Source organism: Falco naumanni, chromosome 10 (assembly GCF_017639655.2).
Source record: "Falco naumanni isolate bFalNau1 chromosome 10, bFalNau1.pat, whole genome shotgun sequence".
Taxonomy (NCBI): domain Eukaryota; kingdom Metazoa; phylum Chordata; class Aves; order Falconiformes; family Falconidae; genus Falco; species Falco naumanni.
Window position 1 is genome coordinate 31,270,829 of NC_054063.1, and position 26,519 is coordinate 31,297,347.

The 26,519-nt window shown below is 40.9% G+C and overlaps 2 protein-coding genes across 17 annotated transcripts in view; one reads left to right on the forward strand and one right to left on the reverse strand.

Moving 5' to 3' along the window:
* SULF2 (sulfatase 2) overlaps window positions 1-23,272 on the forward strand; it is a 162,600-nt gene extending 139,328 nt beyond the window's left edge. For 11 of the 14 annotated variants that reach the window (XM_040609313.1, XM_040609314.1, XM_040609309.1 and 8 more), the window contains 9 exons: window positions 3,115-3,322; window positions 9,651-9,894; window positions 11,666-11,762; window positions 13,559-13,653; window positions 16,180-16,239; window positions 16,671-16,840; window positions 17,324-17,466; window positions 17,648-17,771; window positions 19,066-23,272. In XM_040609313.1, coding sequence (XP_040465247.1) covers window positions 3,115-3,322; window positions 9,651-9,894; window positions 11,666-11,762; window positions 13,559-13,653; window positions 16,180-16,239; window positions 16,671-16,840; window positions 17,324-17,466; window positions 17,648-17,771; window positions 19,066-19,229 — 1,305 coding nt within the window. In that variant the 3' untranslated portion in view covers window positions 19,230-23,272. The remainder of the gene's footprint in view (window positions 1-3,114; window positions 3,323-9,650; window positions 9,895-11,665; window positions 11,763-13,558; window positions 13,654-16,179; window positions 16,240-16,670; window positions 16,841-17,323; window positions 17,467-17,647; window positions 17,772-19,065) is intronic. The other 3 variants (XM_040609319.1, XR_005829991.1, XM_040609320.1) reach the window with 3 other exon arrangements.
* Window positions 22,483-26,519, reverse strand: part of NCOA3 (nuclear receptor coactivator 3) — an 85,128-nt gene continuing 81,091 nt past the window's right edge. For all 3 annotated transcript variants that reach the window (XM_040609307.1, XM_040609306.1, XM_040609305.1), the window contains one exon: window positions 22,483-26,226. In XM_040609307.1, coding sequence (XP_040465241.1) covers window positions 26,215-26,226 — 12 coding nt within the window. In that variant the 3' untranslated portion in view covers window positions 22,483-26,214. The remainder of the gene's footprint in view (window positions 26,227-26,519) is intronic.

The window sequence follows — 26,519 nt, forward strand, 5'->3', positions numbered from 1 at the left end:
ATGAAGATTCTGGGTCTTCCACTGACTTGTAGTGTGTGTTAGTCCTTTTCAGGACTTAGCTCTTTTGAGATGCTACAAGCTATAGAACTTGAATCAAGGACACGTCTTTTGGCCTAATGAAGAAAAGACCTGAAAAGTTGAGGGCAAATGGTGAGCTAAAGGCACTTTGTTTTCTTGACTGGCTGAGTTAATCCTCTATTTATATGTAATTATGTTTTGCTGCTGGAGGTTATCATTTGTACCTGTGAGCCAAAGTATCTCTGGGGCACTCTAGAGTTCTTCATATAGGGATTTAATTATTTAAGTGATTACCTCTTATAAAATATTTCAGTTGCTTCCAGGTTTTGACACAGGTTTCTGCATGATGGTATGCTGTGCACCAGAAACCAATTAAAAATGCCAGAATTTGCAATGTTTAAAGTTTCTTGACTGTCAGGCAGAGGTTTTCCCAGTTTCCTTGCAATTACTGTCTTTTCCCCCTAAGTTTGAAAGCATCCTGTGGAAACGACTGCAACTGATACAGCCGTGATACTGACCTGGAGAATTTGCATTTGTACCTACAAGCAGACCAAGCGTAAGCTGTTGAATCCCAGACATATTCACACATGTGTCTCTATGTGTTCTGGGAAAAAAGGAAAAGCTTGAGACTTCCCTTCCTGCCTCCACCCCCATGTGTTCAGTGTTTGCTTCTAAAGTCATTTATGTAGTTCTGCACTGCAGTTGTTCAGCAGTGGGCCTGTTAATGCATACAATGTGCCCTTCCAGCAAAGTCTTTAAGATGTTTTCACTGTAGCATACAGCTGCCTTGGAAAGATTTAAACTGCACCAAAAATTAAAGGATTTTTTCCAGTTCACCTGGAGGGGAAAAATGAGCATCACTTTCTTGACAGGAGATGAAAGAAATAGAGAAAAAATATTTTTGGGCCACACATCAGAGCACTTATTTACAGTAGTTCTCATCATAGCATTTAACTTGCCCTCTGTTGAATCTTCATTTTTCATGTATTACACACCTACAGCATAGAGCTCTACTGAGCAGAAAATGCAGTTTGTTCATACATTTTCAAGAATGAGATTCAGATGAATTGAAATGGGAAACGGCAACAAATATTTTCCCATCCTTTTTTTCATTGTGAAAGTACCCATTGCTTATTCCAGTAAAATAACTTTTACTTCAGACCTCAGTCTGTGCATCAATCAATGTCAGGCATTTATAAAAAATAGTAATAAAATTAAGCCTCAGCGATTTATTCTTCAAGGGTTATTTTTGTTCTACACCTCGACTAGGTAAATGTGTCCTGCTTCACAGATGAAGACAGTCATGCAAAGATGTCTGATTCAAGTGTCTTATTGTCAGTATCATTAAATTTCCCATGATTTCTGGTGCTGAACGTTTAGCCAGCTTTATCTGCATCAGGGCAAGACATGGATTGCACAGGAGGTTGGGTGCAATATGGGCATGTAAGAAGTAATTACAGTCTTGGAGACTTGGCCTCCAGTTGTCTGAGGAAATAGGTGGACACATCATAAAACTCTGATCGTTGTAAATGAGAAGATCTGCCGTGGACATAGATAAACCCACTGTAACTGTCCAGTTCACTTCTGACTCCTGTTAAATTCTGTATTATAAAAGCACAGTGATACTGTTTTCTTAATTCACTGCCATGCAAACAATGGAGTGAATTTCAGTGGAAAATGTAGGCTTTGTTGTCCTTGCCTGGGCGTACCTCTCTGTGGGAGCTGGAGTGACTGAATCTCCCTCGTAAAGCTGCGGGCTGCTGTAAAAAAATCATCTCACTTGGGAGCTGCTGCTGTTTTTCTTTCTGTTCTTTTATTTGGAAAATTATCAATATTCCAGTGAGTCCTGGAGGCACAGGCTTAGGATTTTGTAATGGGGAAAAAGAGGAACGCCTCTGAAGACTCAGCAAAAAGCTGGTGTTTCCGAGAGGCTCTATTTAAAGCAGTAGCAACGCTACTGTGAGGGTTTTTTACGTATCACAGAGCCTTGCTTTGGAGCAAGTGGTGTGTTGGTAAATAAAGGAGTAGGTGAGATGATTTTGTGATGTATCTGGAAAGCAGGTAAAACTCCTGTGCCAGTTCGAAGGTGGCTAAGCTCCCTTGCCCTTGGCACCGCTCTGAGAGCAGCACAAAGGCAGCTATAAGCAAGTTGCTTCAGGTTTTGAGTAACAGAAGGAACCGGAGGTTAGAGATGAGATTTTTCTCTAGTTTGGGTGGAAGAGGCAGGGGATTCTCACCTCACAGGCATCCAGTGCAGCTCGCCATTGCTCGTCAAGCCCAAGGGTGTTTGAATGGGAAAAGCTATTGAGAAGCACTCAAGATGAGGATAAACTCATTGTAACTACAGACTTCCATAGCTGATCCAATCCTACTGACCCTTTTAAAGGTTAGTGAAGAGAAACGGCACTTCTGCAGGGTGGTCCTTTTTATCCCTTTTGTACAGCCACCTTAGGATGAAGCAAATTATACCCTGGAAGTCACTGTTCCTCTTCTTTGACTGTAGAATGAGTCCAGATAACCAGCTCAAACCAGATCTTTACAGTAAAGGAATCCACAACTTGGATAAAATCTCCCCACCATCAGGCATTTGAACTAGGAAAGAGAAAGAAACTCCTCTGAAAAACTTTTTCCCTTCTTGTAGAGTATGGAAAGGAGCTGAAGATGGATATGCAGGCCCGGAGCTTGGTGCTGGTTTAATGGTGTATTGGTGGCGTAGATTCCTGCCAGCCTGCCAAATACTGGCTGGTAGGCAAGGATTCTTTTCAGACCCGTGGATAAGGCATGAAGGGCCTTGGCTTATGCCGTAGCTTTGCTTCTGAAAGTTGTCACCTCCATGCTTTTAGCTGTAGTACTGATTTTGTGAAGAAATCCCCATTGTTCTGCCTCCAAGAAACAAAATCAGAAACAAATGCGAGAGCGTTCCAAAGAGTTCCTGTTTTGTCTGAAAATGGAAGATTACAGAAAAATCTGTTTCGGTAGTAAGTGATAGATGAGCCCCAGCTTCCTACACCGAGGAATCTCTGATAGATTGCTGGAGCTGGCTGTTAGACAAAGCACAGTTGGGACAGAGTTTTAATGACCAAATTTTTCTTCCAGAAATGGCAGTGTGTGGAAGATGCCAGTGGAAAGCTGAAGCTACACAAATGCAAGGGAATGGCAAACTTGGCAGCTGCAGGCAACAGCAAAGGCACCTCCAATATTTTGCCCAAGTATTACAGCAGGAATAGTGAAGACTGCAATTGTGAAGAGAATGAATACAAGCTGAGCCACGTGGGAAGGAGAAAGAAACTCTTCTCCAAGAAAAGTAAGCAAATCCACTGTATCTTCCGTCTCTGCCTCAGAAACTGTTAGGAGTTTGCTCACTAACATGAGTAATTGTCCTGATTTTCACGGGCATTGAGTTTTATCAGCATATTTACTGTGTATCTAACTGTGAAACAGTGGGCCTCATACTGGACAATCAGATTTGACAATTTCTCTGTAGGCAGAGGAATGTTTTCATCCAAAATAGGTCCTGTATTTATGGCTTTCAAAACGGGGAAACAGAGCACAGAGCCTGAAGTGGCAAGTAGGCACGTCGTTACATAGGCCATGAAACACGAACACCGTTTTACAGCAGATACTCCGGTTTTCAGTAGGTACTGCAAGGCTTGGAGCCATTACTGCAGTGATTTATTTTTAATAAGGATGCGTGTGCTTTGTTACAGAAGCTGCTTGCTTCTAACATCCTCTCCTTGTGCTCAGTCAGCAGAGACAAGGCTGACTTTTAACCAGAGATCACGTCCAAAGGGGATGACTCTCTTTCTAGTTTCCTTGGCACAGATCAGGTGCTTTTTCAGAAAGCCCATTTCACTGGCTCTGTGTTCAACCTTAGTCAGACTAACATCTATATTTGAAGTACATAGTCTAATTATAGATTAAAGAGGCAAATGGCAGCAGAGAATTATTATTCACTTGTAATGTTTCTTTCGTCTCACTCCACAAATACAGAGCCTTAATTATTTAGCAGATTAGTCTTTCTGTATAATGACCTGGCACAAGCTTCAAACAGAGAGTTTAAATTGATTTTCTCCCATTATATTTGCCTTGCAAGCTGATTAGTACCTACTAAGCTAATTTTTAGTTGGAAAAAAAATATTGGTTGCAGGATGAAATCACTCAACTATACTTGCTGTTTAAATATGTGGCACAGCAGATAATCTTTAAATAACACTAGAACTTGCAGTTCAATTAACTTTTTTTTTAAGTTGTAAAGAAGAAAGTTCAATCACGGTGAGTCAAATAATAGTAGATCGAAGGCACTTAAATAAGAAGAGGAAAACAATTTTAGCGAGGGCAACATAATGCTATCTGATAATACTTAACTCTTACTTAAGTACTTTCCATCGGCACTTCCTAAACATTAACTAATTTTCACAACATCCAGAGGAGGTGGATAAGGGTATAATTACCTTTAGTTTACGTGTGAAGGAGGTTGAGGTAAAAAAGAGTGAAGGTTGCTCCCTCTAGCAGAGGAGTCAGAACAGTGTTTTTTTCCCTCTATTCTGCTGGGAAGCGATGGAGATTATCCTATGCCTTATCAAACCGTAAGGCATAAACTTGAGCAGCATAAGCTAGGATCTTGACAATCACGTCCCTGTTGCTCACATCTTGGGTAAAATAATTGGCTCCACAGATGCTTTGTTTTTCCCTCTGCCTGCATCCAGGGTGAGCCATACAGTGGGAGACGTTAACTCGGACCTATTGACATAGACGCTTTGATTTGGTGCTGGCTATTCTTTTACGTGTACTTACCTAATAAATCACACGTTGAATGCAAACGAGCACGAAGTAATTCAAGTCAAGGTAACACACCGAGATTTTTCTAAACAGCTCACCTAGAAGGCTGGCTTACTGGGTTGTGCATAGTAAGAGGGTGGCCTGGTGGGTACCCGCGATACGTATTTGGAGTTTTATGCCCATTTTTGTGAGATTTGGAATAAAGTGCGGTCTGTGCTGGGTTGCACATTTCTGAGGGCGTCTTTGGGGTCTGCTGCTCAGAATTCGATGAGTGCATGGGATCATACTGCAGCCCTGCTTGAACGCCAGGAAATGCTAGTCATTAGATTGAACAAGAGCTAAATAGAACATAGAAGTTTCAAACTGGACTAGCTGCTCAGACACATTAATGCTTTAGTTCACAGAAGCAGTGTAGTTTTGAAGGAAACACCCTGATCGCTCCCTTTTGTTGTGCACAATAGAGATGGATTTGCAGAGAGCAATTTTGACGGATTCTAACCTACAGTCATTTGCAGGAAAGTAAATTGGATGCCCTGTTTCTAGGGTGCATCGGGTGCGTTGCAAACCCTGATGGAGGTACATCTTTCTGAAAATTTCTTTCGTTTTTTCATTCATTCATCAAAATAAAAAAATAGTCTTTCTGAAAAATTAAAACCAGTCATGTGTAGTGAGAACATGTGGCCTAAAAGACCAGACTAAATCACTGATAGAGGGGCTGGAGCACCACATGTTTTGATAAAATAATTACTTTCTGATGTAGGCATGGTCTAGACACGTTGTCAGGCGCACCAGTGCGTTTAGCAGGCAACGCTGGTTTCTAAATTGAATAAAGCCACTTGCAAAACAGGGTCGTGTCATGTACGTGCCATTTGGGCCGTGTACAAATACACAATTGCCTGCAAAGCTTTTTACATGTAGAAATACAGAAGCATTAATATTCAGTATATCTGGGCTTGGGTGTCAGGAATGTTTGCATTTCTGCGTCCTCTTTATTTTCTTCAGTATGTTTTTATTTTTATAAGAAAGATGAAACAAATCTTTGCAGTAGGAAGAAAGTTGAAAGCGATAGTGAGCTCTTGAAATCTTTGGCTGTGTTGTGGCCTATTGTGTTTTTCTTGCTGTGAATGTGATCTCCTCCTGGGATGAACAAGTGCATGTGATTAAAGGAGTTATTAAGCTGCGTGTAGAGTAATGATGGGAGGCCACACAGATTTGTAAACAACAAACAGAAGTGTGTACAAAGGGGTTAGTGTACTTTTATTCCAGTTTTCATGTCATTCATTTTTCTTTTGAGGTAGTCTCAATACTGGAGCAAAATGACATTCTTTGTTATTAAAAAAAAATACATCAAAAATCAAGAAAACCCACCCAAATCTGAACATCAGTTACTTCAAACATAATGCATTTGAAGTATAATTTTTAATGGCTGTTGTGAGAAACTGGATGTAAGAAAGTCTTTTGGTTTGGGTTTTTTTCTTCTGTGAAATATCTAAGGACACAGATTCAAAATAAGATTTGTAGAAATCCCTAGGTACATAACGCCCAGGAAAAAATACCTGTAAACCTCTATCCAGATTTCTAGGTGTTTGAGATCCTTTTCAGAAATTTTACTTCAAAGTGCCTAATTTTACTTTGGTGTTATAGAAGAAAATGCTTCTTCTCTACAAAATTCTGGGAAATACATAGACATTACTGGGAAATAGCAAGCAGGAATTCATGAGGGTAGTGGTGGATGTTTTCCTTCTGGCACATGTAGAAGCAGAATCCTTTCATATTGGCTTATTCCATCGTCATTACGATGCTGGAAAATCCGTTGGATCCAAAATACATACATGGAGTGTCAGCAGGGAAGACCAGGAGTTGTCAGCCTTCTGCAGTATTCCCCCCGAGCTCCGGCTTTGGGGAAAATGCCGTACAGTATTCATGGTTGGTTACAGTCATCTCGGTTATCGAGAGAGCTATCATTTCTGAATTATCTCGGTGCCAAATCATTAATGTGGTGGCTGCCAAATCAGTAACAAGGCTTGAGTGATGAGGGTGTGAGAAGAGTTAAATCTAAACCTGCAGGCTGGGCGTGTTTGTGTCGGTTGCGAGGGTTATGGCTTAGTAACGCGCCCTTGCCTTGCTTCAGTCAGTGAATAATAACTTAGGATGCTGCAGTTAGTGCTTTTGCTAGACAATGTTGAAACCTGAGATGCTACCAAAAAAAAAAAATAGTTGTAAAATATCGGGTGTGTTTTGAGTCTCTAGACTGGCTGGGGAGACCGGTCGCAGAACAGCGTGCTTCCTGCCGGGCTCCCAGCGAGGACAGGCGTGCTTGTCAGGTGGTCCAAGGAGACACAGCTGGAGGAGTGGGGCACGGGAACGTCGTTAGGTTTCTTAGGCTTAAATTGCTCCAGATTCCATTTCCAGACTCGGTCCCGGGGATGCAGCTTTTTAACAGTGCCATCTGTAAGACAGCTGGCGTCTGCAAGACCAGAGGAAGAGAGGCACCAGCACTCGGAGCTTACCGAAGCCAAACTTTCAGAACTTGGGGAAGGGAGTACAGATGCTCTGGGCCAAGTATTTAACAGCCCTAGAGCTGCTTTGTTTTGTGGGTTGTGTACACAAGTAAATGAATTGGAGAGTAAAACCTAAACCTGGGGGAAGATCGACTCCTAAGTAATTAGACATTGGTATTTATGCCTGCAGTGCACTTAGCAGGTGGGAGAACGCAACACAGATGGATATTGATCTTATTAAATATTTTACCCATATCCTCTGAAAATAATGGAGTTTGGTACTAATGACAGCGCTGAGTCAGCACTGTGGATAGCACGGCACAAACAAAATCCTTCATGAGCCGTCTCACTCCAGCCCAATTTGTTCGCTGTAAGGCTGGGTTAGTTTGGCTGCAAGGGGGAGTAACTCGCGGCTTCTGACTCTTCGGGGACGTGTGTAGGCGACTGTTCCCTGCAGCTATCTGCTGAGGTCCAACAGGCAGGATTGGCATATTAGACTTGGAAGGAAGGTAAATTGTTAGTTGGCTGAGCTTAACAGCATGAAATGAGGGAACAATTAAAGAAATGGGAGTTTATACTTTGAATGTAATTGTTAGGGTGTAGCTTTTTGGAACTTCCTCCTACTTCTGAAAAGATGGGAGTTTCCTTCTCATTTAGTCCAACATTTCCTGAATGGGTGCCTGAAATAGGGTTGGTCTTTGGTTGTTTTTTTTTTCCCCCTTCAGCAGTGACTCACCTGGCTTAATATCAGCAATAAACTTTGAACCACAGGTGGAAAATGTGCAAAGCTAGACAATCCAGCTGGTATTCTACTTTCTGTGTGTGGCGTTGACAGGGATATGGTGCTTGGACCAGTTTCAGGTGGGAGGAGATGTTTATGTCTCTTCCCACAGTCCGCAAAATTGCTTTTGAGACCTTGCAATCTATTTGGAATTCATGTAAGGCTTCTGAGAAATCACTTTGCATTAATGCCAAAGCATGCGAATTGACATGAATTTCTGTTGTCAATTTTGTTTGTTCTACCTCCCATCCTCCCATTCCTTTTCCCCCCCCCCCCCCCCCCCCCCGCTTGTTTTACTGGGGAGATTATCCCATAGAGAAAGTAGACTTTTTCTGTGGAGCTTGGGATTGCAAAAAAGATCAGTCTTCTCATTTGGCACATTGGTTGCCTTTTCCCCTTAGCAGATGGCAGAAGGAAATCCCTTCTTGTGAGCTGTGCTGTGTGTCTCAGCTCTGCGTAAAGGAGAGGTGACCGGAGCAGCCAAGGGACTTCGTTGTTTCCAGTAATGTCTTGGATGACTCCAAGCCTCATACACAGAGCAACAACTCAGGCACCAGGCACAGGGGAGAAGAGAGGCTGTACTTCAGTTCAACTTTTTTTCTTAAGCAATGAGATGATTAGGGTTAGTGTAATGAGTGACTCTCAGCAGGTTTTGGCAGTGAGCGGGAAATATGGTCAGAGGTGGACCCCATCATACAGTAGCAAAGTTTAGATATGGATTTAGACTCAATAACGAGGGTGTATTTGTGCCATTCCAGACCAAACAGAGTAGGAGCTCTGGGGATCTGGGCTGGGACAGGGAACTTTGGAAAGCAGTAATGGTGAAAAGATCAATGAGCTTCTCAGTACTGCGCAGTGACAATTCAGAGCAAACGTTCCTTTCACCGTCTAAGGGAGTGCGTAGCACTGGCAGGTGATGCTTCCTACAGAGAGTTACTGATGGGGCTGCACATCAGGAAAGTAATTTTGCAAAGAATAGAATTAGATGTGGCTAAAAGTAACGATTCAGGTATTCATCCCTCCTGAAAAAATCAAGCAGCCTACCTTGAAGAATGAGCATCAAAGTGAGAAAAAGCTCAGGCTGAACACTGGGAATACCTGGGACAGCTTCAGGGAAGTGTTGCAGGAATCGAGCAGTAGAGCATCGTACGGTGGGTAACAGAAACCCCTGGAGAGTGGTCTCTGAGGGTGACCCCAGGTCTCGCTGTGGGAACTGTCGTGGTTGGTTTTTAAGGTCTCGCTGCCATCTAGTGACTCTGGCGGGGAAGAGCAGAGTCTCTTCGGATGAGCTGTTTGCTCTCGAGGTGATGCCGAACATTTTCTTTCCCTTTTGCCACCGTTGCACATCTGCGTTGTCTGCCCTCTCCCTCGTGCCCGAAGGTGTCCATCCGGCCCCGTCAAAAGGTAACGAAGCAGCAGCTCATACGACAGCTGCAACAAGCATTGTTTGTCATCCAGCTAATTCCAAACGTCACGGTATGGGCTGGGGTTTTTCCTTCCACGAACCACAAAGAGGGCCGAACTGTAACATGCCATTTCTCTCCCTCTTACTCCTTCGCGGGTCTGTGCAGAGTACAAACCAAGCTATGTTCGGAATCGCTCTGTCCGTTCCGTATCTGTTGAGCTGGATGGAGCTGTTTATAACTTGGGTTTGGAGGATGGATACCAACCTGTCTTACCAAGAAACATCACCAAACGTCACAAGACGCAGAGGGCGCTTCTCCGCGAGGAGGAAGATAAAGACGTGGGGGAATACAGTGGCACTGGTGGCATTGCAGAGTACACAGCCCCTAACCTAATAAAAGTGACTCACAGGTGGGTGTACATGGTATATTTCTAAAAACTTTTGCTGCTTGAGTGGCTGCTTTACATAAAGGCATGTGTTAACTTGTGATGAGCGTATTATGTCACTTTTGGATACCCAGTGTGGCTTCACTAAAACTCTTACTCTCATCTGCACGGCAGCTTTTGGTTTTGGTTTAGTTTTGTCACGTACAGAGGGGCATGAAGCCGCTGAAGAATTACAGCGGTGCTTTTGTCTTCTGCACTTTGGAGACACCGATCACTGCTCAGTGTGTGTTTCCACTGAGCTGTGCGTGCAGCTGTGTGGAAGCAGGAAAGGCTCTGCCATGGAAGTGTCGCTGTGCGGTGGGTAACCCGGCCTGTCTGAAGGAATATGTCCCAATTTCGGGTTGCTTTGTCTTTCAAACACCAAATCAGCCCTAAGGGAGAAAGCAGCCTCTCAGAGCTTCCTGTGGTCAGTGCTAGGAAAAGAAAATCTCTATTATGAATGAAGTTGGATGGACCAGGAGCACTGGGAAATGGAACATATGGAGAGAGAGGCGAGGGAATTGTCTGGGAACTCTTAAGAGCTAAAAATCTTTTCCTCAGCGTCCAAGTCTAGGGACTGATGATGTATCTTCAACTGTACTTAATTAGTTTAGCCACCATTTCCGCTTGTGAATTATCAGGAAATCCACCAATCATTATTGATTATGTGCATGAAATTGTTTAATGACTAGTTCACGTAAACATGCACGAGGCAGTTAGCTGCTGTTGAAATCTGTGGTTCCCGCTTGACTTGTGTTTACAGGGTCAGGGACTGGATGCTGCAAGGAGACACAGCTAGGCTGACATCAGAGAACTGTGCCCTCTTACCCTGGCCCACGTGAATTTCAGGACCGATAAATCACTATTTGTGCTTTTCTTCTGGAACAAGTGAAATTGACTTTTGCTGCCTTACTGGGTGCATCCCAAATCCACACAAGGAATTGTCAGGGAGGTTGTGTGTAATTCATGAGTCATCCCCAGGAACACTTGCAGAAAAGGCGGCAGTGAGGTAGTTTAAACAAAATGAAGGAGTATTGAAAATACTTTGCTTTAATTTAAACAAGCGTTCCCAAATGGCTAGGTGGTATTTATTGGCCCCTAATAAACTTATTTTTTTCTGTGTGGTTGTTTTTGAAAGAATTTAAACCTGGATCACATTAGAAGTTACTGAAACATACAGACTTGAAATTGTCAGAGGGTATTTTGCCTTTGAAGTCAGGGAGGCATCTTTGAAAAATTGTATCCTTTTTGTAGAAAATGGCAAAATCTCTTTGGGTTTTTTATTTTCTTTTTTTTTATGGTGTAGTAATAGATATTATAAAGATGTACTTTATATTTGCCGCTACCCCTGTATCACTTAATCACGCATTGGGAAATTGCTTCTGAGTAATGCTTTCAGTGCTTGCCTAGTTAGTAGAGATTATTTATGCAGACAGCCTAACGAAGAAGCAAGGACTCTGTGCAGCACGATTTACGTACAGAAATTAGGCAGTCAACAGGTTCTGCTTGGTAGGAATATTGTCCTTGAATTTTTCTACTTCTGAAAAATTTCCATGGCAACTCAAACCCAAACTTCTTTCCTGGCTCACAGCACACTCTTACACTCTTGAATGAACATTGGTTTTTTGAATTCTGCATGTCATTTCCAATCTGGCTTCTCATCGCTCCTGGAGCTGCGTTATTAAAACCAGCTGTTCGCATTGCTCCGTGTGTGTGTATCCACTATAATAAACGTTGTTTGCTTTTCTGTGCCAAGGTGCTATATCCTGGAGAATGATACTGTTCAGTGCGACACAGATCTGTACAAGTCACTGCAAGCTTGGAAGGACCATAAACTTCATATTGACCACGAGGTCAGTGGTGTTATCACAAGTCATGCATTTTCAGTGCGTGTTTTTAGCATGGTTCTGTGGGCTGATAGGATCATGCTGACTGTGTGTGTCTGGGTGTCTCTGCCCCCCCCCCCCCCCCCCCGGAACCTTTTGAACTTGCTGGCTGATTTCAGAATAGGTATTTCAGAGCTAATGAAGTTATTTCAAGTTTGTCAAGACAAGATGCTGAGTGGAGGGGAGAACTGCAACGGAAGGGATAGCTGCAAAATGTCATAAGCCTTATGAGATAAATGAAAGACTTGTAAGTGTCCCCATCCTGGGAAAAATTTCATTTGGATCTTTTTCACATTCTATCAGCCCTGTTCCCCAGTGTAGCTCTTGAAAAGAGCCTTCGACTGTCAAATATAAGCCCAAGGAAAAGTGAGCTTCATTAGTTTCGGTGCTTCTAGAATTATTTTTTTTTTCGCTTGCTTATGTTTTTCTTAACCCTTGCAATTTGGAGTTGAATTGTTTTTTCTTAGGCTTGTGTGTATGAAGAACCTGGAGATAATTTGCCCTATGAAATTTGTCTGTAAAAATTCATCCAACATTTTTGTCACTGATACTGAAGAATATAAGCTCAAACCCTTCACACACGTTGTGTATGAAAGAGGCAGTCTTTTAAGGACCAGATAATGGTGGAACAAATGCCAGAGAAGCATAAAGAAAGGACCTCCTGTAAGCTCTTAGCAAATTACACAAATTCACAGCAAAGTCCTACGTAAGAACTTGTTGGCCTCCGTTTATGGTGCAGATTGACATATAGAAAGGCAGATAGATACTGAAAAACTTACCAGCCCTGCTAGGATTAAAAAAGAGCCATTTCAACATCACCATACTCTTTTCGGTTTTTCTTCAGAAAATGTAGGCTATGTGGAGTGCCAAGGAAAATGAGAGCTCACTTCTGTCCTGGTGTGTTCCTGATGCAGGATCACAGGGCTGGATTCTTCATGGATTTTTCTTGAACCCTCTGTCCTGTCTGTGCCTCAGCAGCCATGTGCTTCCACTAGACTTATGGTCACTGATGTCTAGTGGTAGTTTTGCAGTGACTTTGTTGTTCACACGGGATTACTTTGCTTTTTTCTGCTGGGTAAAGAACCGAGGTAGAAGCCTGTAATACCCATCTGAGTGGAAAACGGCCACACCGTGTGTGAGCTGAACTGAACAAAGGCAGGAGTTTCACTCACTGGGGGGGGAAAAAAAAAAAAGAAAAAAAAAAAAGGGGCAGCTAAAAATATACCATGTGGGTGGCACAATTAACTGCTAATCCATATCCCGTGTGGCCAGACGTTGCTGAAGACTGCCACGCAAGAGGCTGGAGCCTTGCTGCTTTGCTTTTCAAGAAGCTCTGACGAGGGGGCTTTGGAGCGCTCCCTCCCCATCCCCTTCTCAGGTTCCTCCCAGGCTGAAATTTAAGGGCTTCCTTTTCCTCTGAGTAACCTTTCTCCCCTCGCACGTGTGCTGTAGAGCACAAGAGGAGAAATCACAGTGGAATCGGGAGCGTTATCTACCTGACGCTGCGTGCTCCCTGCTGCGTGCTCCCTGCGTCCCCCAGGGCCACATTCCGCTTCCACATTCAGTGCCCAAAGCCAGCCAGCTGTACCAGCCAGGATTCCTTTTGGGAAGGCAGATAAGCCAAAAAAGCTTGTTAGTGGGGAGAGTCGTGGAAGGTGGTGAAGAGGAAGCATTTGTTGGCAAGAGAACATGTTTGCAAAGGTTAGAATAAAACTTAAATCATGCTATATATTTTTTTTAAATCTGTATCTTTACTTTTTTAGATTGAAACTTTGCAAAATAAAATAAAAAACCTGAGGGAGGTGAGAGGCCATCTGAAGAAGAAGCGACCTGAAGAGTGTGATTGCAACAAGATAAGGTACTTCTTGTGTACTTCAGAGGAATTATTGGTAGCGTGCAACTGTAGCTGGTGTATGTCTCCACAGGAGAGATCAGAACCTCTTTTGTTCGGTGGTTGCCTACTTATGTACCCTTGTGTGGTGCTTTCGGGGGGAGCTGAACAGCAGAAGTACAAGCTGGCAGGAGTTTAATTGCCTTAGCGTCAAGTGGTGGTGATGTAACAGGGCACGTAACATGGCTTATAAACCTGTTAGTTATGCTCTTGTACCAAAGATGCTGCTATTAGATACCAGAGATTAATATTTTAAGCTGCAGGGTTTTTTTCCTGAACGCTTGCTTTCCACAAGGGCAAATTGTCAGTATGGTACAGTGTTACACAAATGTGTTTTAAAAATAATAGTGTGTAAAGTATATACATATATAGAGAAAAATAGATTAAATATATATAATCTAAAAAAATAATTGGGTGAGGAGATGAAGGAATCTCTTCCTATTCAGTTTTTTCAAGGCTGGATATATTCTTTCTAGGATGCAATCAATCACTGCAATCCTTAGCAGCTATGGCAGGTGGGGAGGAATAACTGTATTTTTGAAACCATCACCAGATAATTTTCTTCGCTGGTACAGATGATTTGTGAATTATGTGCAACAGGCACTAAAAACTGGGATTATGCATTAAGGTCTCTGCATAGCTGGTTCTCAGCTAAATATTTACAAAACGGCTGTAGGATCAGCCCACCCGTTGCATGGGAAGAAGGTTCAAGCGCACCTGAGACCTTCTGGGCAGCAAGAAAGCTCTTGCTCTACCAATAAGCACAGCAGAAAATATTTCAAAATCAAATGTTAACTCAAATAGAATTTTCCCCTGAGAAAGTTGTTCAGAAAGAAACCAGGAGCAACTTCTCCTGACCATAGTGGTCACAGAGCAATCTCTGAGGCTGCTGTGAGCCAGATGTCACCAGGAGTACAGCAGCCACAGTACCACAAAAAAAGCGGTGAATGTACTCAAAAGCACAAGGCAGCCGTGCTGTTACCTGTGGCTAAAGCAGCTTCAACTAAGTAGCCTCTGTGAGAGGGTATGGATGGTACCGCTCTGTCTCACTGCTGGAACGGAATGAAGTTTTGAGTGTTACACTTTAATCCTTGGAGGAAGGTACGTAGTTGTTGTGCCCCATGTGGATTCTGCAGCGTAGCTTCAGCAACAGATCACAAAAACACGGAGAACGTCCGTTTCTTGGGTTACGCCAACCCATACGTGTGGAAGCCGGAGCAGAAAGTGTTTCAGATGAAATCAGTATAATTCTAAATGGCAAATCCCCCAAAAGTTTGTATTGTTCTAATCCACTGCTTTCAAAACCGATGTTACCAACTGAGTTTATTTAATATAATATGTAAAGATGAAGTTATCTTTATAGTTAAATGTTTTACAGTAAATATAAAGAATCTTGCGTCCTCAGGCCTAACAGAGGAAGCATGTTTGTGTGTAGCATTATTAAGATGAATAATCCCACTGAAATCAATGAAATTAATCGTCTCAGTTCTGTATGTTTAAGTGTTTGCAGAATTGCATTGAACTGGGATTTAGCATTTAGGATTAGTTAATGAAATACACGGTGTCTGCGCAAGATAAAAAAGTTGACTGATGATAGTTCTTCAATAATCTTATTCTGTTAATTTGCTATAAGGATTAGATTTATTAAAGCTCCCAGCAGCATTAATAATTTAAAAGATCTCTTTTGGTTTGAAGGGAACTTTAGTCTGACAACTAACGAATTTTCATGTACTGTTTAGAAAATAACATTTATTAAGCTTAGTTTGTCCTCGCTGATTTGTGTGGATACTAACTCCATCCGTCAGAAACTACTGCCATTGACTAAGGCTGTTTTGTCTTTTTTTAACTTTGCAAACTGCACAGAAAGGAATTTGCTGCAAAATCTTTTTAAGAGTTTCTGGAGACAGAGCCAAAACAGTAGAGACACCCAGCTAGAATCTGTACGTCTGCTTACGCCCTCCGTACCGCAGCACGTATTGGCTGCCGCTAGCGCTGGGACAGTTCCGTGCAGCTTGGTAAAAGCTTTGCTGGAACTTCTAGGTGGTAACAATGGAGAGCAAAACCCTACCCTGTGATGCACAACTGGTATTGAAATGCTTTCATTCAGAAGGAATGACAGGAAGGTGGTATGGGCTTGTCATCTGAACGGATCGGTGAATATTCATTTGAAGAAGTGTTGTCATTGAATTACAGATCTATTGAGAACCAGGGGAAAACTAAATTTGAAAATTGTAGCTGGAATAATGTGTGGATGCGTATTGCAGTACCGTGTTGGAGCACCAGATGTCACTGCGCGAGCGTGCCAAGGAGAGCGGCCGCACGGCGATACTGACCCAGCCGAGCTGGGCTGCTTTGTATTCGTCGCTGCATGAATCAGTTGAAGGGAGAAGTGACACTGGATTAAATCTGCTTCAGATCCAGTGTGGTAGTGCGGTATGAACCGGAGCAACTGGCTTTCTGTTGTTCATCAACAATGCTGTTTTTATTTTCCAGTTACCATTCAAAACACAAAAGCAAACTGCGGCACAAGGGATCTAGTCTTCATCCTTTCAAGTAAGTGAAGGGCTGTTCCTTTGGAAGAGGAAATGCAAAGACAGGGACACTGGGTCCACGCACACCAGTTACAGACTAAGCAAAATAGTAGTATTTCGTTTATCCTGTATTAAAAATGATGAAACCCGGACACCTGGGCAAGGAACTAAGCCCATGTCAAAATGCTTGTACATTCTGTGATAAGGTTCCTGGTTTGGGAATGTCACATCACAGACTTCAGGCAAGTCTGTAAGCCTCTTCGGCTTCCCCCCCCCCGCCCAGTGCCATTGGATTGCAGAGTCATATCCAGAGCCATTTGGAAGCTATTTAATTAAAAAATACCGGTTCTTTCTTTCCCTCAAAGCAGCTTATTTTATTAGCTGCTTCATTTGTTTTTTAGGTGTGTTCAAGTATAATAGAGTCTGCATGATCCTAATGTTTCATGTGTGCAGGAAAGCCCTACAGGAGAAAGACAGGCTGTGGCTGCTTCGAGAGCAACGACGGAAGAAGAAACTGCGCAAACTGCTTAAGAGAATAAAAAATAATGACACGTGCAGCATGCCTGGTCTGACCTGCTTCACCCACGACAACCAACACTGGCAAACAGCTCCCCTGTGGACACGTAAGGAGACTTTGAACTAAGTTAATAGGTCGGCAGGCACTAGCTAAGCCGGGCTAGGATGCTGGGCTACTAGAAGTTAGCGGTGTCGTTAGCTAGGTAGCCACAGCCGCACAGTTTTCCTCATACTAAATAATATCTGTTTCAGTGTTGGCATTATCCTTGCACAAAAGGCAAGGGAGTTAAAACTGAACATCTACAGCTGCTGTGGCGGGTACAATTATGGGTAGTGTCTCACCATCTGGGATGTTTCCCAACCAGAGAAGACAGGGAGAGCAATTAGCCAAGATGTTGCTTAAATTAGCCATGTCGTGTGGGTTAGGTGTGCGCAGAAGAAGCAGCTGATGCTGGAAGGGTTTCTCTGCTTTAGGGCTCAGCAGTGAGAGGAACTGTCTATGAATAAAGTAATAACATAAAGGGAAAGTAATAAACGGTGCTAAAGGCAGCGACGTGTAGCTCATGTCTGTGTAACGCTTCCCTTTGCAGTGGGGCCTTTCTGTGCCTGCACCAGCGCCAACAACAACACATACTGGTGCTTGAGGACAATCAACGAGACCCACAACTTCCTGTTTTGTGAATTCGCTACTGGATTTTTGGAGTATTTTGATCTCAATACGGATCCCTATCAGGTACCTGATCATAGAACAGCCCTGTACGTACATCGTTGTTCCCTCTTGATGATATATTGAAACAGCGCAGTATTGGTGCAGGACGTAGATAAGGCCTACATCATTTACCATAGTATGATTGGGCTTCTTTCTTGTTACAATTATTATGAAAGTTACCAAAAAGAACCCCTGTTTATTGCAGCTGATTAACGCAGTGAATACGCTAGACAGAGATGTTCTCAATCAACTGCACGTCCAGCTCATGGAACTGAGAAGCTGCAAAGGGTATAAACAATGCAATCCAAGGACCAGGAACATGGATCTGGGTAAGTGCCTCTCCTGTTCCACTCAAAAACTCCCCAAGGGAAACAGGGCTCTTCATCATGAAACCTGAATCAGTCAAAAGGATTTTGTTATTTATTTATACTAGTGATGTCCTGCTTATGGCTGCACACTCACATTTTTGTGTTTGTTCGGTTCCTGTTATGTAATGTTTCTTAAATGAAGGCACTGTAATGCAGCGATGAGCATTGCTGAGATGCAGGGGAAGGAGATAAAGGAACAAAACTGGTGGAAGAGGGAAATACCCTCACAACCACTACCAGTTCAAGGCGGAAGGGGCTTCTGGGGTTCATCTACTCCAAACTCTGCTCAACACAGGGTCATCTGCGAGGTCAGACCAGGTTACTCAGGGCTTCATCAGTCCCATCTTGAAAACCTCCAAGGATGGAGACTGCACAACCTCTCTGGGCAACCGGTTTGGCAGCTGACAGCACAATTTTTAAAAATACTTCTTTAGAGGCCGTGCAGCCTTGTGGTAAGCTGGCTTAAAAATAACTTAAGCACTAGCCTCCTTTTTGAAGTTAAAGCTGATCAGCTTTCCCTTGGTAGTGCCAGGTAGTTGTGAAATAACAGCACATCTAAGAAGGGTTGCAACATGCTACCAAGAGATGTTATCTTGTAACTATGGATCGAAATTCCAAAAAGCAAATGGTTCTCTACTCTTGTTCTAGGTTAGTTTCATCGTTTCCTATCCCTTACATTTTCTCTGGGGGTACTCAATAGATCTGCTTTTTTATACTGCTTGGGTTTGGGTTGGGGTTTTTTCAATAGTTAGTGACAACAGCAAACCAAAAGGTACACTTGCATTTCTTCTTTTTAAACTGCATTTCTTATACCCCTTAATATAACTGAAACAAGAAATGCTATTTTTCAAAAGCGCATATAGATAGCCTTTAGAGCTTGAAGACCCCCATCCCCAAAATACCATTATCTACCCAAGACCACAATATTATATTGGGTCTTATTTAGTACATGCACCACACTGTGCACATCCTGCACATTCTGAAATCAACAGGTTTTGGCATTTAAATACACCACCGAAGGACATTTGCAACCTTTCTGTAATGATATCTGTCCCAATTTATTACCTATTTTACCTAGAGTTAGGGATTAAATATGAAAGTAACAGCTCCAGTTCACATGTATGGAAATATTTATCATGGCAATACACGTTAATCTGTTAATATTCTTAGGTCTTTTTTTAAAATTGTGCCTTACCTGACACGTTATTCTGTTGCAAGCAGTGGTTAGTAACCTTGTTAATTTTTCTTCATCTAGGACTTAAAGATGGAAGCTACGAGCAGTACAGGTACATTTCAAAAAAAAAGCTGTTAAATTATTATTCTGAAGTAATGCTGAATGCCAGTGTGGGGTTGGGAAGCACATGGACAGGCACTGCCTGGAACGGCCCTTGCAAGATCTTTCCACCCCAGTTACTTTGAAAGACTGGAGCTATTTCTATGTTACTTACAGCAGGTTCTCAACATTGTAGTCAAAAATCAGGCTAAAGTCTTCTCCTTCCTCATCTTTCAGACTGTAGTGCTGGTGGTTTTCTTGGTGATGGTTAACTTTTTTCTCCTTTTGCTGCTTGAAAATTAGGCAGTTTCAGCGCCGAAAATGGCCAGATGTGAAGAGACCATCATCTGCCAAGTCACTGTGAGTTGGGAGCAGTTCACAAAAAGCATTAGTTTTTACTTACCTTTCTTCCTTTCACTTCTCTTTCTGCATGCAGCACTTTTTAACATCATCATTACTGTTGTGGCACGTCCTCTAAATTATGCAAGAAATGTGATACTGCCATCGTTGCAGGCAACTACCGCTGTACAAAACCTCTTGGCATATTTTTTCTGGGAATTTAGGAATATTAAGGTCAAGGCAATTTTGAATGAGCAAAGGTGGATGCTCAGCTGAAGAAACCAGTTATGGTTAACTGCCATTAAAAATTAGAGGCCGTTATATCAGTTTTGTCTAAATTGAAACTTGTAGCAGCTACCTGGTGGTCTTTCTCATCATCCAGAAAGAACAAAACTGACGGTAATTTCTCAGAGTAGAGAGAGTATCAGGTATTTATCTAACCACAGCCTCACGTGCTGTGAGCAAAAAAAAAGCAAGTTAGAAGAGAAAGCAGACTACAAAACAGATCTGTACATTGCGTTTCCTTCTGACATTATATTAAAATCTTGATTGCTTTTTGGTTACTTAACTGCCCGTTAGAACTTGCAGATGATACTCAGTTCTCAACTTGCCAGAGCCCCAAGGTGAGACAACAGATTTAAAGACATGGCGAAGTTCCCTTTGCCGTGCCAGTTACTGTCACTCAGTCTCCCCTTAAAAAGAAAGTTGAGACTCCTGCTCATTAAAAATCATAAGGTGTCTCAAGTGGTGAAAAAATACGTACAAGTACCGGCATTCTCAATTCACCCACGAGGATTTGCTCATTTAATGGTATTATTTTTATTTCTAGTTGAAGAGATCCAAGACTGGCTTTAGAACCAAAACGAAGCTAGAATTAATGAGATACAAATTTCTGTACAGGTTGACGTTTCAAACATACTTGGATTGTTTCTGTGATACACCTGCTGGATTTTTATAGGTGGTCCACAGTGTCTCCATTGTTTTTTTCCTGCATGGAACCATGAAAAATATCTTTCTTTCTAACTACTTCCTACTAGAACATTACATGCTAAATTGTACTTGTTTTATTTTAAAGAGGACAACTGTGGGAAGGATGGGAGGGCTAACCTCCCCCAGCCGCTGCACCTCCATGAGGATACAAACTGGCCAGAACTTGAATCCATGTACAGACTCAATGAAAATGTGTTTGACTTCAGAAAGAATCGCAACATTAGCCTGGAGGAGTGGATAAACTTTGAGGCTGAAATAGATAGAATGTTTGCACTGGGGAGTGAATTAAATAGTTGCAGTGACACGATGGGAAACGCTGCCAGAACTAGGTGTCTCTGAAATCCACTATTGCACCTGCTTTTTGCTTTGGATTATACCTCACCGGCTTCACAAGGCATCTGACATCAAGATGACACCGCTAACACTGATCCGGGAATTGACAGAATTGGAAATACAGCCGCAGCCCAAAGAGGATTGCCATCCCAGCGGGCAAAGTGTACACAAAGACAGCGCAAGTAAAACAAAGTAAAAACATTTTTCAGTTGTCATGAGAAAAACTTCAAAGCCAAGTATAACTCTGAAGCAAGATTTAGGAAACATGGACGCTTTTGCTTCTAACGGGGGTAAAGGTAACGGTGGAAGAGAACTCTTAAGAGATTCAGGAATTGAAGTGAGCAGCATTGAATATTCTCAACAACATGGTATTTCTCAAATTTCCTCTAAGGATATGTTTTAGTTCCATGCCTACTTGTCCATCCTAGTGAGACCTCTAGGAAACTTAGGGAAAATCTTGACTAACAGGACGCCAGATTTTTGGAGGGGTTGTGTAAATATTGATCAATATACTGTTTGAAAATAAATTCCTTCAGGTTGTGAAGACTTTTGTTAATAAAAAGAGTGGAATGCCCACACACCATTTCTCAAAATGTTACTTAATGTTGCATAGTACATTTCAGAATTTATCCATTTTTAAAAGTACTGAAAATTTTCAGTAAATTTACATCTTAAATTTTAATGAAATCAGATTTGTATGAAGTTTTTTTATGTGGTAATATTATATTGCCTGTTCAAAACCAAAACAGTTCCTTTGAGAAAGCAGCATTTGCTTAGTAGTGTAACTTTTACATTTATTTTTAAAAAAGGCAGCTCCAAGAAGTTCAATACTTGTAGCCAATAAAGAATAATCTAGTTGTAGTTTAGTCTACAAAAGAAGCAGATGATCTGAATGACAGTTACTGTTTAAAGGCTTTTAAAGGGAAGAAACCATCATTTTACTAAGGAAGCACAGTGTACAGAGTCTATTTGAGTATTTTCATAAAGACCTTATTAAATACATTGTAGTACAGGCACTACCAGGGATACTTGTATTTATGATTTTTTTCATGTTAATCTGCTACCTGTTTTAGAGGCACATGCAGGAGGGAGCTCGTGACAGACTCGACCAACTGTGGCCTTCACTCTTAAGAGGTACCTTTTTTTCCAAAACACAAACTTAATTTGCACTCTAGAAACACAGCCTAAAAATAAATCACGGAAATTATTTTGATACCTTCCCTTGCAGATTAGGAAATTCAAGTGGAATTACTTCACAAGGGATATAGAGCTCTAGTACCAAACCCCCATACTCCAAAAAATATACTTAGATTTAGGAACCAAGAAAAAAAAAATGCTGAGGAAGTGGCAGTGGGGTCTTGCACTGTACATGCTATACAGTAAAACTAGGCTTGAGCATGGATTTGTATCACATGTAAATCAAATACGCTTCCCAAAATTTTTTGAAAGTTTTTTTTTTTTTTTAATTATGGAAGTAATGTACAATTGCCTGTCTTAATCTAGCCATATTTGTTTATAACTTGTTACAGATTCCATGGATTATCAGAAAGATCTGCTAGATGATAAGATCCCGGATCAATACAAATAAGTTAAAAATACTGAATTTAAACTCACCAACAGAAACATAGTGTTGCTGCTTTCCAGAGCAGTGTTAGCTGTCTGCCATGCCCAGCAGGGATGCAGAAGGAATACTAGGTTAGATTAAAAAACATTTGCACTTACCCTTTTTTTTTTCCCCATGTTGAGCCTATGGTCTTTGACAAGATGAGCGCGTGACTCAGTGTTCATGCTCCCCTCACACCCTGGGCAGACAGCTGGGAAGTTCCCTTGTCCCTGTGCGCAAAATCTTGAGCCGTGGGACTCGCAGGTGACACAAGAAGCAGCTGTCACTTTACGAAAGGTGGGTTGTCGCCAAGGCGTGGGGAAAGCTGCACCTCTTCGCCTTTCAGCGCTGCTGAAGACTACTATGGAAGTTGCAAAAGACATAAATTCCACTCAGCGTCAATGCATCTGTAGTTGCTAAATGGGTCTCTTGGGTGGAAGGGCTGAAGCTGTTACTCCCTTAGCTTTTATGGCCAACTAGGAAAAGAATTAAATTATTCGCTATACGTAGCTTTCTTCAGTAATAGCACCAGAGTTTCTCCAGGATACAGTTATCGGCCTTAACATATTAGGCAGCTAATACACCGTGTCACCAAGTTCAGATTTTAAATAGAAACCTTTATTTACATTATTATTAACATCCAAACACAAAAATCAGAAGAGCAGTAATACCTTACAACCAACTCTTTTATAAATCAGTCCCCATGATTTTTCTGTTTTGCAAAATAAAGATTACAGATTTTTCAAGCAATACTTATAATGTAAACTAAACTTAAATGCAATTCTCAATACTGTATGCCTTCTCCTGAGAATTTTTTAAAATATTGCTATCAGAATTACATGGTTTCATACTTGCTGTATCATTGTGTCATCTGGTAGTCTGCACATAAATTCTAAAATAAAATGTGTGCTAATTGGTACAACATTTAAATAGTTTTGTCTCATGACTGAAAAATGGTCCTGATTTTCTAACTTTAAAAGCAGTATTTCAGGGAAGATTGGAAAAAAGTACTACATAGGAATTTTATAAAAACATGGTTTCTGTGATCAACAGAGACAAGTAGCCAAACGATACTCGTTATGCAGCAGTGATCAGAGGTGGTTGTACTAACTAGTTGTTCTCTTCGTGTTGAAAAACGTTACACAGGTTGTTTTTAAAAAACACATTCAGAAAAATCTGCTGCTATAGAACCCAAACAGAATTGGTGGAGATATTAAACATCATCAGATCTCAAGATCAGTTTTATTTACAGCAGTGGGTACGGTTTCCAAACTACATGTAGTATTTAGGATCAGTGCTGCCACGAAAGATGTCATCAATGCATTTTCAAAATGCCCCCTGCCCCCCACCCCCCTTAATCAAGTTTAAACTAAAAATCTTTGGATTCAGCAAAAAAGTAGGTACTGGAAATCTCCAACATTCTAACCACAGATGAGAAAATGATGATCCTTTATGGTATCAGTCAGGTACCAGTTATACACAGATGTATAAACAGAATCACTCATCTAAAAAAAATTCAAAGGGCACTATGTATAAAGTAGCATATAGTCTAAGAGCTCACCTAATGAAAGCAACCTGGGTTTGTAGCTTCCATCAATATAATGAACAACTACAAAATATAAAGATTGTTCTAGTCTGGTTTAATATAAAAAGCAAGGGATTGTTGCCTTTCAACTTCAGTAGGCAGCACTTAACAAATAAGATATGTTCTAAGAAATAAAAAAGAAGATAAAAGTTCCTTAGGCTTTTAAAAGTTTTGCATTAAAAAACACACATGAAGTGGACTGAAGATTTCAAATAAATACTATCACCTAATCTACATACTCAGTACTAATTGCAGAGACAGGGTTGCATAAAGTAGATTAATTGAATCTACATTCCCTTTGGAGCACACCTGGCTGTATGTTAAGGATGAACGTTTTGAGAATATCTCTAAAGTTATTTCTATTACAATGGAAGATCACGGAATATTCTGAACTAACAAAACCACCTCCTGCTTACAGTACCAAGAAGAAGCAATCAAGAACACACATTTTTTTTTTTCTTTTTTTTTTTTTTACTCACTTGGGAGAAGTCAGTTTTCCATTACACAGTGAACAACAGAACAAAAGCACCACACATCTTAAACATTTCTGGGTCGTCCCTTACGGAAGTTCAGAGGTTTGACTTGTAACTGCCTGAAACTGGAAAAACTGCGAAGGGATCTTCATTCCACAGAACCAAAACAGGCAGCAGGAAGGGGGGAACGACTATCAGCAAATAATATGAATAAATTTGTAACCAAACTTAAATACTGATATGAGAGAAACCTGCTTAGAAAATACATTCATTACTATTAGAACAATCCAATGAGGTGCAGACATTTGGTTGAATTGTGGCTTAATATCCTTAAAGATTTCTGGATGTCATGTAACAACAAATATTTTGCAACAGACAAACTTTGAAGAACATTTACAGTTCATTAAAATCAACCGAAAAAGACACAATCCAGATTCATCGACTGAAAAGGCAACAGATAATAGAGAGACATGACCGTCATGACAAGTCGTAACATCTTACACTGCAGAGCCTTTTGCCAGATCGCCTTATGTAAAAAGAAATGTAACAAAGCGCTCACAGGTGGAGAAAGCATTTAAGAACTGGTCTTTTATAAAAAGCTATATGTTAAAGATGTAAAAATAAATGAACTGTTGAAGACCAAAGAATAGAAAGATGTGGGCCAAAGTCACCCAGCTTCAAAGTCATTAAATTTAATTAAAAAAAAGAAGAAAAAAAGAAAACAAACAAAAAAAAACTATTTGGACCTCAACTACACTGAGTTTACAGAAATCAATTTTGTTAAATATTTAGCTTCACAAACTCTGCAAAAATGAGTTAGTGACCTACAAAAGTCATATATATAATACATTATCTTAAAGATCATATTTACAAAATTTATTCACAAAAGACTGCAAAATTCTGATTCAGACTGCAGTGCCTTGCCTTGAGTTTTATTTTCAAAAAGATGAAAGATTATTGCTCTAATTTCCATACACAGAAAACATTACATTATGCAGTCTTTTCAAATAATTCTTAAGAGATTGTGTTTGAGAAGGAACATGAGTACACCCTACCTTCATATTAAGTCCTTATCAAAGATATTGCATTAATCCATTATATAGTCTTTTATAAAGTGCACTCAGCTGCACATCAATATGTAAGTATTTGTCACAATTGTGTTTTAAATAATTTAAATTCATTACCCTCTCTTTTTACCCCTTGGCTTCAATGGACAGGATTTTGGACTAGTATGTGCCAATTCATTTTGCACTGCTACTTTGCTTGGGAAATCTTGACTCTTGGGGGTAAGAGATTAAAAGCAGCATATATATTCAGGATTTAATATAAAAGAGTCAAGGCTAGGAACTACATTCTCTGTCAGATATTGTTACTAGAGAAATCAGAAAATTCTTGCCACCGTGACTTCTCCAGGCACTTTTATCTGCCTGTAGTTCAAGGGCTTTGGATAGCTACAGTAAATAGATAAGGCATACCAGGAGTCTACCCATCGTATCTACCAAAATGCCATTGCCAAATTCACATTTCTAGAGGCAGAGCGCCAAAAATATTTATGACCTTTTTTGTACACCACAATATACAGTAATACAGAGACTGCTTCTACTAAAATTTATTTTTGTTGGGTTGGGGTTTTGTGGTTTTTTTTCCTTTGAATGGAGTAACTTAGGACAACATGGCGATTAACAGGAAAAAAAATCACATTTCCGTAAGGCCAGTACTAGTTGCTGTGAAGAATGCGTAGCTTTCCTTTATAATACTAGTGCATCATTAATACAGCGCATTCTTGTTTGAAGATATGGTTCTGGGTGTCAGCAGTATTTCTGTTAAAGAAAAGAAGAAATAATTACCAGAGAAAATAAAAAGCAACTTTTCTGGAGAAAAAAAAAAAAAAAAACAAAAAAAAAAACACCAAGAAAAAAAAAGGTCGACATACTGTATTTGGAAGAGAAAAGTACTGACAGTCAGTTTCTAAGCAGAAGAATTTTATTTTTATTTATTTATTGCTCCACTTTGAAGATAAATTTGTAGACAAGAAATGCTGTCCCAGAATTTCCTCAACATGTTATTTGGGTATCTTCACTGTAGGACATGTGAGTTTGGAAAATCTGGCATT